This window comes from Cucurbita pepo, chromosome 1, assembly GCF_057944985.1.
Source record: "Cucurbita pepo subsp. pepo isolate OVF chromosome 1, ASM5794498v1, whole genome shotgun sequence".
NCBI lineage: Eukaryota > Viridiplantae > Streptophyta > Magnoliopsida > Cucurbitales > Cucurbitaceae > Cucurbita > Cucurbita pepo.
Genome location: NC_141798.1, coordinates 228,097 through 242,026, shown reverse-complemented (window position 1 = coordinate 242,026; position 13,930 = coordinate 228,097). Strand labels below are relative to the sequence as shown.

The following is a 13,930-nucleotide window of genomic DNA, read 5'->3' as shown; positions in this document are numbered from 1 at the left end:
GTATGTATGCATGGTGTTACACAACATTTGTACGGCGAAGCCCCTCTGGCCCTACTTTAACACTACTTTAACAGGAAAGAGAATTTGGAAGCTAAGTTAGAGAAATGAAGAAAATAATGTTATAGGTTATTTAGTCATGTAACTTCATTGACGACTAGTCCCATTCTACTATAGTATATCTTGAACCATTTCAAAGTAGACATGATTTAAATACAATAAAGAATAAAAATGATGCAATGTAACTAACATGTCAATTTAATTTCATTTAGCGGAAACGTTTGTGACACAAATGTGGTGTTAAGATTCTTCCACCCTTCGAGTGTTATAAGCAAATAAAAACCTAATTTAAAATGTAAAAAGAAAAACCTGATTTAAAATGTAAAAAGAAAAACCCAGCCTTACGGGCGCTTGGCCCATGGGCTTGGCTTCCAGTGGGTTGGGCCTTCGATTTTAATTATAATTTTCTCCAATTTATATTCAATTTTGATATTAATATTCAACTAAATTAAAAAGAAAAGGGAGTCTGAAGCCGCAACTTCGAACCTTCTCCCTTGCGAGTTCCGAGCCCCCAATCGCTCCTAAATTCTCACTAATTCTCAGCTCCCTTTCTTCGGTTTCCCCTCGCCACCGATCTCTCTCTCGAATCTTACTCGCCTGCTTCCACTCCTAGGTTCGTTCACGATTCGATTTTGGTGAGCTTGTAATGACGATTATAATAGCTATACTCCCACTTTTGTCCATTACTGATGTTCAGGGGTCTTCGTTCTTCCAGATATGGGGCTGTATTACGGAGCTAAAGAGGTCCTAAAGATTCAAAAGTTTCGAAGACTTGTGTCCTATACTGGATTCTATCTCTTCGTTTCCGTTTTGAGTTACGCTTATACAAGCAATACGTGAGTTTAGACATTGCTCTTTAATTTTGTCCACTTTTTTGTTCTCTAATTGTTGTCCCGGGTATTGCAGAACTAGAGCTGGGTATTCTCGAGGGGATCAATTTTATGCTTCTTACCCTGCTGGTACAGAGCTCTTGACAGACACTACGAAGGTTTTTGCGTTCTTTGATTTGGGTTTCATACTCTTTTGATGTTCACAACTCTTGTGCTAATTTTCATTTTGTTTGCTGTAGTTGTACAAAGCTGCTCTTGGGAATTGTTTTGAAATAGAAGAATGGGGTCCAATTGAATTCTGCGTCATGGCTAAACATTTTGAACGTCAAGGAAAATCGCCTTATGCATATCATTCTGTAAGTTTGCCTCGTCTTTTGGTTGTTCTCTTTCTAGTTTGGTACGTAATTATGATTCCTGCTGAGTGTTGAATTGTTTTGTATTACACTGATTTCTGGTCAGATTTTTAGTTCAGTTTAATGATTCCAATGTGGGAATTAGGAGAACAAATCATATGGAAGTTATGTAAGTGCATGAAACTCTGAAATTTGCTGCTTTGTTAAAGAGTTAAGAAATGTTGTTAAGATGAAAGAATACCCTTTTATGAAGTCATTGATGACAATGAAATGAGGAGATTATGATAATTTATAGCCTTTGTTCTCTGTTCAACTAGGGAGAAAGATTTATAAAGCTCTATTGCCAGTTTGGAATTAGCTGGAGTGATTATAGTTGTATAGTTGTTCCATCTGTAGGTATACAAATTTTAAGATGCTGTCTAAATGAACTGTAGTCTAATTATGGGCATTAACTATTTCTGAAATGAAGGTCGAGCTATGCAACAAACCAGGGATATAACATGTTAGGATCACAATAACAAGAAAACATTAATAGAACTATATTGCAATATCAATAGAAATTACAATACCAATATAGTCTTTTGAGAGGGCTGTCCCCCAAAATTCCTGCACTAAGACAATGAAGCAAAAACATTTTCCCTTTTCTAAGAAAACCCTAACACCCGGATTTATGACCAATACACACCAGACTAATAACAAATACACCCCTTACTACCACTATATCCTTGCTTATATGTCCAGCTTGTTCCTTACAAGTACTCAAACTCACATGAACACTTGAAGAAAGCTATATATAAGATGGAACGAATATCATCACATGTTTCGGATCAGAAATGGAGCTTTTTCTGGTGCATATTTATCATATCCTCTAACTATGTTTGTGAGGCTGTACAAAATGGAAGTCCACATCCAGGGAATTACCACTATAGCTCATTTTTTGTTTAAATTCTGGCAGCAATACATGGCACATCTTCTGTCTCATGGACAACTTGATGGAAGTGGGTAGGAAAACACCAATCAACAACCAAAGAGCTTTGAGACTTTTTACTACCATGATGGGGCTGCGCACTTCAATACTAAAATTCTAATTTTTTGAAATTGAAGCATTGTTGTAGGTTTGAGCATAGATAGCTCAATTGATCATGATTACACGAATAACTTCACTTATGGGTCTTAGGTTCGAATCGCCCCTTTGTTTGATTTGTATTATTCTTTGAATATATATGGATCGGCTGCTAGGCATTGTATGTTACTAATTATACGAGAACATAAATAAGACTTGATCTTCCCCTCTTCCATTATTCCTAAATAACATATAATAATTATACATTTTCATTTGAAAAATTATATCCAACTTTTACTTAATGATTTCAATAACCATTCAATAACCATACTAGTGGTTGGAAGGAGATCTCTCTAAATCAGTCAACTCCTCCCCCATCATCTTTTCTTAGTTGAGTTGGGTGCTCGTTTTTCCAATTTCTTGATTCATGTATGTTTTTTTTTTAAAAAAAAAAAAAAATGAACCAAGAGATTGGGGGCTTTATTTTTCTCTTTCTATGCATGATATGTTTTAAATTTTCTTTAAAATGAGAAAGAGCAGTATTGAACAAGTACTAGAAGTATATTTCTTACAAACTTAAAATAGTTCTAGGAAGTGATCGAAACAAATCTCCAACCTTACTGAACCCAAATAAAACAAATATTAAAAATGAACCAGTGAAGAAACGCTAAGCCAAAAGGCATAAATTTGATCGTTTGTTCTTACTTTGCATATGTTGTCCACATTTATCCTTTACCAATACATCAGTTATGATAAACTAAAATGGCCCAGAAGTGGAACCATATGAGAGCTTAAAGGTTAAATGGCAAGTTCAAAGCCATATGAATGAGAGACATTTTACAATTTAAGATTCTGAGAAAGGCTAGCAATCTGGCATTCTTTCTGCCTGCAAGGAAAAGCAAACAAGTCATATAATTTGAGAACAATCTGATTTATGTTCACACTATAAGTCATAGAGAAGAAAAAATCCACATCCCTTATAACTAGGATGTTATTTAGAGAGGTCGGTGATTTCAAATTCGTCAAACTGAACAAACGGGAAAACTGAAAGCTACCTCTTGAAGAACACCTTTTCTGAAGAAAATAGTTTGAGAAAAATAGAGTGACCCTTACAGAGAGCTTTGTCAACTCCAGTGAGCATAATTAACTTTCCACAGGTCCTTTCATTGAGCATACAAACCGTACGAAATTTGCGAGAAAGCTTAGCAGCAAGCAAGGTTTCTTTCTTTTTTGCTTTTTTTTTTCTTGGAGGGTTGTGTCTCGGAAGAGAAGTGTAGGTTTTCTTAGTGCAGTGGAATCATAATTCCCCTTAAGACAATAAGCACAAGCCTTCTCACCCTTAACTTATGATTATTAATTTTTCTCTGTTGCTTTGGTTTAAGACACATTATACGAATACACAAATGATTCAAGTGATTGACGAGCATAGGTTTTCAATAAAAGATCCACCCCGCCACCCCCCTAAAACCCTCCGGATTCTTTTTGTAGAGTCAGTGTACTTACCGTGCAACCTTTGCAATTAATCCACCCATTTTGAGCAACTAATACTTGCACTCCTCAACAGGTTGTAATTGCTGCAGTCTACTTGAACAGAACCATTCAGAGCAGTTAATGAATAACCAGGTCGAGGAGTGCTTTGAAGCGCTGCAGGTTCTGCTGAAGTTGCATTCTGTTCTGTTTTACAATTATCATCATCTTCATCTCTTGGTGTACAGATTCGCTCCCTATGATAGTAAAGGATAAGCAAGGAGGGTGATACTAAACCAATTAAATAAAAGATGAAGATTGCAAAACATCACATGCTTTGTTCAAACATTAGTTATACCTAGGCAAGGAGACATACTTCCTCAGGAGCGGACTGCCTCTCTCACCTTTACCAGAGTGTTCCTCCAGATGATCAAATTGACGCTTGAATTGATCAATTCCACTAATTGACACATTTTTTAAGGAAAGAAAATAAATTAATATTAATCTCTTGCAAATAAACAACTAATAAATCAGTCAGAGTTTGTTACCTGGGATACAAGAAGTGACTCTCAGAACCTTGAAGGTATTCCTGTAGCATTTGAGGATGATACTCTAAAATCTGTTACATTTCAAAAGGATAACTTGAGTGGACTAAGCAGAATTGCATAAAACCCAAAACTAAGAAAACACCTGACCACCAAATATATAAAGCAATGATTTTATGAGTCATACTTCTCTATAAATAAGCTCTCTGACATCATTTTTGGTTAACTTTCTCCTTTCAAACTCAAACTCAAGTTTTGAAATGGGTTGCCTCGATGGTTCATCCTCCACATTTGCAAGCCCATGGAAATATGGATCAGCTAATGCCTATACAAAAGGACATTAGAGATGAATAAGTTTCTGCGAAAGTCATGATAGCTAAAAAGCAGTTAAAAATTAGTATCACCGAATCCCACCTCCTCAGCAGAAGGACGATCCTCCGGATCAAATGCAAGCAGACGCTCAAGTAAATGAAGAGCTAGTGGATCTGCATTAGGGAACTTTCTTGACAGAGGAATAGGGTGCTTTTTTTTCATGCTATTCAAGTATCTTTTAGCCTTTTCATTACGAATCTATAAGGAGGGGAAACATCAGTTCATAATCAGGACCAGAGGGTCCAAGATATGAAAATTATGTAAAGACAAATTTTGAAATAGAAACCTTAGCAATGCATTCAGCCGAAGGAGTACCAAGTAAATCAGTTATTAGATCCAGCTCATGCACAACACTATTCCCAGGAAACAATGGCTTGCCTGCCAACATTTCAGCGAATATACATCCTATGCTCCAAATATCAATAGCTGGTGTATACTACAAATCATAGTCAATGAAAATATGTCATGGTAAACTCGGGAAACCTCAGTCAGATCGGCACATGAAGTTCACTTTATTAAACCATGTACAATGATGTTGATTTAACAACGGTATTGATAAGGGTAGAAGAAACCATAAAAATGTTTATTTAGTTTTCTAAAACTAAACTTCAATGTGCCTACACTTATATACTGGATGTTTACAGAGGACAAGAAACTGAAAGGAAGGCGAGTTCATCATAAAGGGCCAGAAGCGTGTATGAAAGAGACAGATACAGATACAGAGAGTCTGCACAACCATAAACATATAAAAAAAAGGCAAAGGCCATCTGTCTGATAGTCCAACTGACTGCTCAGAGGAATGTGTCTGGCTAACCATCTGAGAGGGGAAGAGAGAAGGTGGGGAACGAAGCTTCAAATTAGATCAAAGATTTCCCACGCAGTCACATGATTGGACTTCTTTTGCTTTCCTTTTTAAAAAGGAAAACACACTTAAGAGTACAAGATTATGAAATAAAATTTCCAGCAGCAAAAATGAACAAGAGAAGCAGGCAGACAAACAGAGAACAAAATAAAACAGACAGATAGATAACAAAATCATCAATTACATACTGCAAACACAACATAAATATGGTTGAAAAGCAGAATGTAGAGCAGGATATCCTTTAGTTACCTTTGAGAAAAAGGAGCCACAGAGTTCAGGAGCACGGTACCATCGAGTAGCCACATAATCCTTTGAAGAAGTGATCAAAGTCAGTCAGTTAAATCAAACAGGATTTAATCAATTTACAGAAAGCTTTTAACCCCTAGAATAATTGAAACCATTCTTTATCTTGCCACAAAAAGAATACACACAGTCCAAAAAATAGCAGATGGGGCATCAGTAAAAGATGCACGAGCAAGCCCAAAGTCACAGATCTTCAGTTTGCAGTCTGCATTGGCAAGTATATTCTTTGGCTTCAAATCTCTATGGAACACATGTGCTGGAAAACCCCAAGATAAATCAGATCCTCTGAATGCATAGAAAGATATTTTACCAAAGCCAGAAAAAAATGGAGGCCTAACCTGAATGTATATACTTCAAGGCTCTAAGAAGTTGATACAAGAAAAATTGATGATGTTGAGGGGTGAGATCATCATTAGCTTTGAGTACATGATGAAGGTCAGACTCCATCAACTCAAAAACAATGTACAAATCTTTGAACTCCCTTCTGGAAGGAGGGAGTATTATATGTTTTATGTCAACAATATCAGGATGCCGAAGAAAACGGAGGAGCTTAATTTCTCTAAGAATCCGTGTAGCATCTGAAACATGCTCGAAGACATTATTTATCTTCTTGATGGCAACTTTCTCGCCAGAGTGAGTGTCTATGGCAGATGCAACAACCCCATAGCTCCCTTTGCCTATAACTTCTTCAATTTCATATTGAGTAGCTTCACCATATTCGGTGAAAAATTCCTTGTCAACCATCTTCTGATTGAAATGATAGAAGTTAGAATCAGTAGAACAAAATATAAAATAAGTAATAACGTCAAGACAACAAACAAATTGCAGCAAAAACCGCTCTTTCTTGAACTACGGATATAAAACAATTACAGTAATCAGACCGTGAGAGATTTCAGCAAAAATGCCTTCCCAGTCAATTTCTCCCAGAGATCTTCACACAAGCCGAACAGAAAGCGTCAAAATTGACGCAATTGTATCTCCATAGAGAAGAGGCAGTACAACTTTGAAATGTTCCACTCAATTATATTCACAAACAACGAATATTATTGAACTGTTGTTCTATTTCCATATTTCTCCCCCCAACTTGGAAGAGTCAACTCACATGGAATTCAGAAATATTCACCACAAGAAAGTGATACGATCGAACACGATCATCCATTACAGAGTGCAATCGGTTATGGAAAACGACAAATAAACGAAACCCTTAAAGCAAACAAACAGAGTCCTCGAAGTGCGGACCTTATCCTCTGAAATTCTGATTGCGAGAAAGCCGGTTATGGCGAATAAACTAACCTTGTGAGGGTCCACAGAGGCGTGTGAGTGATGGAGATTATTCCTCTGGAGAACCTTGATGGTCTTCAACGCTAAAAGAAATGAGAATCGTAATCGAAGACCGTATAAACGCCCTTACTCATGGTGCCGGGTTCCCCAGAAGAAGAAGAAGAAGAGAAACGCAGAAAGGAATGAAGAGAAGGATCCGTGATCGATGACTCCATTGAAGACCAAGTTGAAGCTCTGGTACAAAATCAGTTTCCTCTCTCTTTCTGTCGGCGTCTTTTTCAAATAAATTGGAAGCAGTTGAATGACTTTTTTGCTTAATTCAATTACACGTTTGAAACGTCTCAAAATAATTTTATATGTATATATATGAAATTGTGAATAATAAAAATAAAATTCCACTCAATCCCATCCATCACCCCCTCCATCTTTTTTCTTCCACCCAATCTACCTAAAAAAAAAAAATCTATGGATACGGAGAATTTATAAATTTAATGGCTCGTTATAAATTTATTATTTAAGAAGATTAATATCTCACTCACAAAATAATGATATATGAATCAATCTTAATTTTGAGTGAGTTGTAAATTCCCGCGTATAAGAGTTTATCATTTAATTTGCATAGGTAGAAACGATTTTTATAACGGATAATGAATAGTTTTAACATTTCCCCTGACAAATTTGTCATTAAAATTTAAACATGGAGTCGGAGTCGAATATGAAGTTTTTGTGGTAGTTTGAAAGCGATGATATGGCTAATCAAAAGTCTCCCATTTGGTTGTCACCAGCGATTCAGAATTCCTTAGAGCTTCCTTCACTATGCTGGTACAGTGCTGCTTTGGGTGCAACCTTTGGTTTCCCTTTGCATTGGTGGAAGTAAAAGCATGGGCATTATGTGAGTCTCCACCTCCATTGCTGCAGAGTTGCAGCTTCATCATGTCAAGGCTTTCTATTTGCTTTTGAACTTCCCTCACCTTTTCCAATTGAAATGAATTAGAGTTGAAGTATGTGAGTTTCTGTGAATATTATTGAAGTCGTTTCATTACCTGTTCTCTTCTTTGCAGCCTCAGGTCTCCCACCACTTGAATTTCATCCAACGCAATCAATTGTCTCATAAGCATTTCAGTCAAATTCTCCACTTCAGTTTCTGACACTCTCCCATCCTTACAACCTTTCATGTGAAGAGATTCAACCTATCAAACACCAAATACAAAACCCCTTTTGAAAGCTCTTATGAACGAAACGACGAAGGAAAAAGAATCCAAATTTGATACCTCTTGAGACAGCTTTTTCACTTCCAAGCTAAGTTGTTTTAGCAATTTTGAGGAGTTTTGAAAGTTTGCATCTTTAAGCATCTCAAGGCGTCGTCTTTCCTTGCTTAAAGTGTCTTCAACCAACACAAGTTTTGAGCCATTTCTGAGTCTTGCCACATCTAGATAGGTTTTTGAATCCCTCACTTTGTTTTTGTATATTACCTTTTGCTCTTCTGGGTGCAGACCAGTTGGTTCTGCCAACATCTTTTTTAATTCACCTGCCAAAATTATGCATTTATCAACAACACTCATCAATCTCTTTCCAAGATAATATGATATCAAATATAGTGTTAGCTGGTGGACATTGGACTCTAGAAAATGATATCAATATGAACCCAACTCAAAGCTTTTGATTTGATAAGTAATGAAGAACTCGGAATCATATTGACACCCAAAAAATGAAGGAAATTGAATAGATGCAAAGAGAAAGATGATATTACCGAAGCTTGCATGGGAGCTGATATGAAGGTGATGGTAAGAAGACCCAAATTTGACCTTAAGTTTGATGGTGGGAGGAGAGGGATTTGGATTTGGATTTGGATTCAAATCTCTGATTTGAACAAACATTCCTCCAGGCCTAACTTCCAATCCTTGCCTCTGGTTTCCATCAATGGATGATGAGTTATTCTGAGTTGAAACCATGGTGCAACCCTTTGATTTTGGTGCCTTCGCCTCTCTCTTTCTCTCTTCGTTTCACATTGCTTTATTAACAACACCAGAGGAAACCCATAGGAAGAAGAAAGAATCTTGGAGTTTGCCAAAAGTTCAATCATGGAATCACAAAAAGGAAGCCTGTTTTTGATTATTCATTGCTTTACAACAAAAACATAAGAAAGGTTAGGGAAGAGAGAATATGGGAACTTAAAAGATAAAAGAGAAAGTGAGAGAGTAATGGCCAGAGAACAAGTTTTGAGTTTTTGAGTGAGGGAAGGAAGAATCTAATCTGTAAATATTTGATTTTTGAATTTTATAAAATTTTAATTACTAATAAACACGTATTTAGACCCAAGAAAAAAAAAAGTTTTCCATTAAAAAGTGTGGCCATTTTTGAGTAAAGACTTAACTGTTTGATCTTTTAAGAGTATGGATAACTCTAAGAATGAAGAGTTTATGGTCCCTAACCCGATATCTGTATCTAATTCTACACCAAACCAAATTGGTTTGATGTTCATGATGTGTTATTCTCAAATAATTAGGAGTTAGGGCCCAATAATGGTGTATCATATAATATAATCTGAGTTATTTCACATTGTATTCATCAATAATGCATTGTTGGTTGTGTAATGTATGGAAAAAGGGGTTCCTGATCGTCACCTCCAAACTGCTTGGCTGCTCAATCATATCATCTCCTCCTCCATGAACCGACAACCAAACTTTCTGGCTCGACGCCACCCTACACAACCTTCATTATTTTTATTTACATTTGCCCTAACTTTTACACGTGTCCATTGTCCATTGGCATACTCAAAGTCATTGAAACCCTAGAATTTTGAACACCCAAATCAATTTTGTAGGCAAAATTGGAGTTTAGGGACCAAAACAAAATAAATACAAAAAGAAAAAGTTGAATTTTTTGGTTGTGTTTCTTTTCTGTTATTATTTGTCTGCTGATATGCCATTTACATCTATATTTGAGTTAACCTTTTGGATCTTCAATTTTGTTGTTCTACTTTACCTTTCTCTCTCTCTCTCTCTCTCCTCCCCCACCTCTTAAAACTGCCTATTTCTTCTTCTTTTTGGTTTGCAAAGCTTCATCAACAGACTTCCATGGCGGTTCTACCAACCAACTCTTCAAGATTGGATCTCACCATCTCTGTACCTGGCTTCACTTCATTCTCATCATCACCACCACTTCCTCCATCTGGTACACCAACATCTTTCTTTTCCTCAATCTAATTCAACTCGGATCTTTTTCGGTTTTAATTAAAATCACCTAAAAGTGTTATAATAAGTTTTGAACGGATGATTGAAGGTGTAATAATTTTTGGTTGCAGCGGTGCGAGATTTGGACATGAATAGAGCGCCGGATGAAGAGGAATGGATGATGGGAAGCATGGAGGAAGATGAAGAAAACAACAGTGGAAGCCATCCAAGGAAGAAGCTACGTTTAACAAAGGAACAGTCTCATCTTCTTGAACAAAGCTTCAGACAAAACCATACCTTAAACCCAGTACTACAATTCTCCTTCTTCTTCTTTTCTTTATTTAATCTCTCAAAACCCCATTATTTCAATACCTTTTTTTCCTCCATTTTTTTTTTTGGTTAGAATCAAAAGGAGACTCTTGCGGAAGTGCTGAAGCTGAAGCCAAGGCAGGTTGAGGTTTGGTTTCAGAACCGAAGGGCCAGGTGAATCAACTTATATCCTATGCATGTTTTTGGTGATTCTATTATAATTCTTCAAAACCTAACAAAGGAAACATTTAATCCAAACTGAATGTGAATAAAAGAAGAAGAGGTTTCAGAATAGGAATAGGGATAATCCAAACAAGTGTTGTTAATTAAACTATATAACATAATAATAATAATAATAATAATAATAATAATAATAATAATAATAATAATAATAATAATAATAATAATAATAATAATAATAATAATAATAATAATGGAATTATGGGGTAATAAGATATGCAACGCCACCAAGAGACAATAGGTGAGCAAAATTATGAACAAGTTATGATGTGGTTTCCCCATGAGTTTAAATATTTCAATAACACATACAATGTCGAGGCTGCTCCCCCTCGCCGCCTCGTGTGTGTGGCTTCACTCCCCATATGCATATCATATTATATATTTTATTCCATCTTTTTCCTTACCCATATGTTTATCAGCTCAACATTTGCATATCTAATTCTCCTATGTGTTGGATTCCGAGTATTAAAATCATTCAAGTTTCGAACCCATTACAACTCATTATTGTGTCAGCCTATTATGGGTACAAAGATGAAGTGACAATAAGGTGATTAAAGTAAATTTGCATACACCATTTAATTTGGTTGGGTAATAATTAGAATCCAAGAAGACAATAATGATGTTCTTGTCTTTCATGTAAAAGGGTTTCAATTTGCATTTATTTCACTTTCATATATCTTTTTTGTCACCCACAATTATTCGTATTTTTTGTAGTCACAACATACTATTTTTCAAACTATATTATTATTGCATTTACTTTTGCTTTTGTATTAATTAAGCATTTATTTGGGTGTGAATTTAAAAAAACAAAATAATATATCCATAATCACTCCATTAATTGATTTACATTTAATTATTCATTAGGAGCAAGCTGAAGCAGACCGAGATGGAGTGCGAGTATCTGAAGAGATGGTTCGGGCTCTTGACGGAGCAAAACAAGAAACTGCAGAAGGAGGTGGAGGAGCTGAGGGCGATGAAGGTGGCGCCCCCGACGGTGATTTCACCACACAGCTGCGAGCCGCTGCCGGCGTCGAACCTCACAATGTGTCCACGCTGCGAGCGCGTGACCACTACCACCCTCGACAAGACCCGCATTGTCGTTTAAGCTGGTCGGCCGCTGCCCATTATTGCCTTTTCTTTTTTTTTTTTTTTTTTTTTGTTCCCCCCCTCATGCGGAATCATCACTCCATCTTAATCAAAATATGATTCACTCTCTTCGTTTTATCTTCTTTTTTTCGGCGTTTTAATTTTAGATACACATATAGTCATATCAAAAATATATATAATTATATAGATCCTGTCTAGTCTATAAGGGGGTGCTTTGTTTGTGTCTATGTTTGAAATTGGATTGTGTCTCGTTGTTCTCGTCTTTTGAAAGGTGTGTTTTGGTTCTTATTTTAGCTTGTTAAATTTGACCTGAAACTTGATACAATTTGAAGTAATGTAAGCAAGTCGAAATCATAAAACCATGATAAAATGGGGCATGCTTTAGAGGGGGTAATGCTTAAAATGATGAAGAATGATATGATATTTGTGCATAAAGTGGTTTGAAAATGTTGCACAAAGTGGTAGCCAAAAACATCCATTGTTGTTGTAGGCAGCAGAGGGAAGGTAGGGGGTACGTAAAAGCAACAACAGCACAAAAGGCATAATGGAAACACATTGGAAGGCCATTGGACCCATTTTGTCTGAATGCTTTTGTGAATTCGGCGCCGCAGCCGACGATCCAGCTCCTTTAGGCTTCAATTATGCAAAATGTCTCCATATATCCTTTATCTTTAACTTTCAGTTAGGTTAATTAAGTGAAATATTTCTTAAGTTTCAAATACTACACTGTCTCTCTTTTTAATCTTCAAAACCTAAATCATTACTTAATACAACTTTAAGAACAAAAGTACGACACATTTCTTGTGTTTTATTTTTTTTTTGTTTTATTTTATTTATTTTTTTGTTTTTGCCCTTCCCTATGGCATTAAATAGCATTAAAATATAGTATTTATTGCATGAATCGTCATCAATAATTTAACATTTAATTTCTAGATTCTCTCTTTTTCTAGATTTTATATATATTTCTGGTTTCTTTTTTTTTTTTTTTAATTCTCATTATTATTATTATTGAATTATTTTAACTTCTGACATTATTTGAACTTTCTATTGAAGGCTTTCCTTTGCGATTTTAAAATAAGTCTTCTATTAAAAAAAAATAATAAAAAAAAATTCATACACTTATATGCTTTCTTTTCTTCTACAACGGATATGGGATCTAAAAATTCACCTTCTTTGGGGGCTTAACATTATCACTGACACACCATCCCGCGTCTAATTATGATACTATTTTTAACCGCTCAACTCCACCGCTAGCAAATATTTTTTTTCCCTCTCATACTTCTCTTCAATGTTTTAAAATGTGTGTACTACAGAGAGAGTCTAACTCTATTCCAACCAATATCTTGCATCGTCGATGATTGACTCTGATACTATTTATAACAGCTCAAACTCACTACTAACAAATATTGTCTACTTTGACTGGTTGTATGAAATTTGTCTTACTCGTAGAATTTACATAGGGAAAAGAAAAATTGAAATCTAAGCAAAAACAATTTAAATGGAAAACCAATTATTATTTGACTTGCAAATGTTCAAAATTGATATGTTTTAGAGATTGAGAAATAAAATTTTGTTAGGTCATAGATATGTAAGAGAGGAGGTAAATGAAATTTTTTTGTTTATTAATAATAATAACTTTTTTTAAAAAATCTGAAAATAAATAATATTTTTTCGATATCAATATATACCAACAAAAATTAGATTTTTTTTTTTTAAAGATCAAAAGTGTTGTAAACATTTAAAAATTTGAAATAATGTTGGACAAAATTGACGGTAGAGGCAGTTTTGATTTTTTTTTTTTTTTTTTTTAAAAAAATTAAGGGTATAATTAAAACATTTGATTTATTTTGGGTGTATTTTTATAAATTATATTAAATAATTTTCTTTTTTAAAAAGGCAACCCCACGGCCTCGCCCTTGGCTATAAATAGGGGCACCAGGTCATTTAGGGTTCCGCCTCCTAAGACTT

At 35.4% G+C, this 13,930-nt stretch overlaps 4 protein-coding genes across 11 annotated transcripts; 2 read left to right on the top strand and 2 right to left on the bottom strand.

Moving 5' to 3' along the window:
• Positions 1-510: 510 nt before the first annotated feature.
• LOC111795941 (uncharacterized) lies at positions 511-2,533 on the top strand. Of its 2 annotated transcripts, none has more exons than XM_023678588.2 (5): positions 511-670; positions 773-893; positions 964-1,045; positions 1,127-1,243; positions 2,196-2,533. In XM_023678588.2, exons 2-5 carry the CDS (start codon positions 775-777, stop codon positions 2,244-2,246), a joined length of 369 nt encoding a protein of 122 aa, XP_023534356.1. In that variant the 5' UTR covers positions 511-670; positions 773-774; the 3' UTR covers positions 2,247-2,533. The 2 variants fall into 2 exon arrangements, with proteins under 2 accessions (XP_023534356.1, XP_023534363.1); XM_023678595.2 differs by having other exon boundaries at positions 511-692.
• A 427-nt stretch (positions 2,534-2,960) lies between these two features.
• On the bottom strand, positions 2,961-7,464 carry LOC111795898 (mitogen-activated protein kinase 9). 7 transcript variants are annotated; one of them, XR_015420321.1, is made up of 11 exons: positions 7,146-7,464; positions 6,191-6,596; positions 5,981-6,108; positions 5,799-5,858; positions 4,974-5,123; positions 4,730-4,885; positions 4,503-4,640; positions 4,319-4,389; positions 4,129-4,230; positions 3,359-4,027; positions 2,961-3,189 (listed from the first exon to the last, which is right to left on the bottom strand). XR_015420321.1 is itself a non-coding variant. In XM_087122324.1 (11 exons), the coding sequence occupies exons 2-10, from the start codon at positions 6,594-6,596 to the stop codon at positions 3,823-3,825; spliced, it is 1,416 nt and encodes a 471-aa protein (XP_086978450.1). In that variant the 5' UTR covers positions 6,597-6,599; positions 7,092-7,464; the 3' UTR covers positions 2,961-3,189; positions 3,807-3,822. The 7 variants fall into 7 exon arrangements, 6 of the variants coding, with proteins under 6 accessions (XP_086978450.1, XP_086978443.1, XP_023534308.2 ...); XM_087122324.1 differs by having other exon boundaries at positions 3,807-4,027; positions 6,191-6,599; positions 7,092-7,464; XM_087122317.1 differs by having other exon boundaries at positions 3,807-4,027; positions 7,092-7,464.
• Positions 7,465-7,757: 293 nt separating this feature from the next.
• Positions 7,758-9,204, bottom strand: LOC111795922 (BAG family molecular chaperone regulator 1). Its single transcript, XM_023678566.2, has 4 exons — positions 8,884-9,204; positions 8,405-8,661; positions 8,177-8,323; positions 7,758-8,104 (listed from the first exon to the last, which is right to left on the bottom strand). The coding sequence occupies exons 1-4, from the start codon at positions 9,083-9,085 to the stop codon at positions 7,886-7,888; spliced, it is 825 nt and encodes a 274-aa protein (XP_023534334.2). The 5' UTR covers positions 9,086-9,204; the 3' UTR covers positions 7,758-7,885.
• Positions 9,205-10,132: 928 nt separating this feature from the next.
• On the top strand, positions 10,133-12,196 carry LOC111795933 (homeobox-leucine zipper protein HOX3-like). The gene is made up of 4 exons (XM_023678577.2): positions 10,133-10,307; positions 10,438-10,613; positions 10,710-10,789; positions 11,720-12,196. The coding sequence occupies exons 1-4, from the start codon at positions 10,211-10,213 to the stop codon at positions 11,958-11,960; spliced, it is 594 nt and encodes a 197-aa protein (XP_023534345.2). The 5' UTR covers positions 10,133-10,210; the 3' UTR covers positions 11,961-12,196.
• The last annotated feature ends 1,734 nt before the right edge of the window (positions 12,197-13,930 follow it).

What these genes read in the sequence shown, in the direction of transcription:
- LOC111795941 (XM_023678588.2), top strand. Translation starts at nt 775, where the DNA reads ATGGGGCTGTATTACGGAGCTAAAGAGGTCCTAAAGATTCAAAAGTTT. An exon ending in TACGCTTATACAAGCAATAC is followed by an intron (nt 894 to 963) that starts GTGAGTTTAGAC and finishes CGGGTATTGCAG; the next exon opens with AACTAGAGCTGGGTATTCTC. An exon ending in CGCCTTATGCATATCATTCT is followed by an intron (nt 1,244 to 2,195) that starts GTAAGTTTGCCT and finishes AAATTCTGGCAG; the next exon opens with CAATACATGGCACATCTTCT.
- LOC111795898 (XM_087122324.1), bottom strand. Translation starts at nt 6,596, where the DNA reads ATGGTTGACAAGGAATTTTTCACCGAATATGGTGAAGCTACTCAATAT. An exon ending in GTGGCTCCTTTTTCTCAAAG is followed by an intron (nt 5,124 to 5,798) that starts GTAACTAAAGGA and finishes TATGATTTGTAG; the next exon opens with TATACACCAGCTATTGATAT. An exon ending in ATCGTCCTTCTGCTGAGGAG is followed by an intron (nt 4,641 to 4,729) that starts GTGGGATTCGGT and finishes CCTTTTGTATAG; the next exon opens with GCATTAGCTGATCCATATTT.
- LOC111795922 (XM_023678566.2), bottom strand. Translation starts at nt 9,085, where the DNA reads ATGGTTTCAACTCAGAATAACTCATCATCCATTGATGGAAACCAGAGG. An exon ending in TGAAAAAGCTGTCTCAAGAG is followed by an intron (nt 8,324 to 8,404) that starts GTATCAAATTTG and finishes GGTGTTTGATAG; the next exon opens with GTTGAATCTCTTCACATGAA. An exon ending in GGCTGCAAAGAAGAGAACAG is followed by an intron (nt 8,105 to 8,176) that starts GTAATGAAACGA and finishes CAATTGGAAAAG; the next exon opens with GTGAGGGAAGTTCAAAAGCA.
- LOC111795933 (XM_023678577.2), top strand. Translation starts at nt 10,211, where the DNA reads ATGGCGGTTCTACCAACCAACTCTTCAAGATTGGATCTCACCATCTCT. An exon ending in AAAACCATACCTTAAACCCA is followed by an intron (nt 10,614 to 10,709) that starts GTACTACAATTC and finishes TTTTTTGGTTAG; the next exon opens with AATCAAAAGGAGACTCTTGC. An exon ending in TTTCAGAACCGAAGGGCCAG is followed by an intron (nt 10,790 to 11,719) that starts GTGAATCAACTT and finishes ATTATTCATTAG; the next exon opens with GAGCAAGCTGAAGCAGACCG.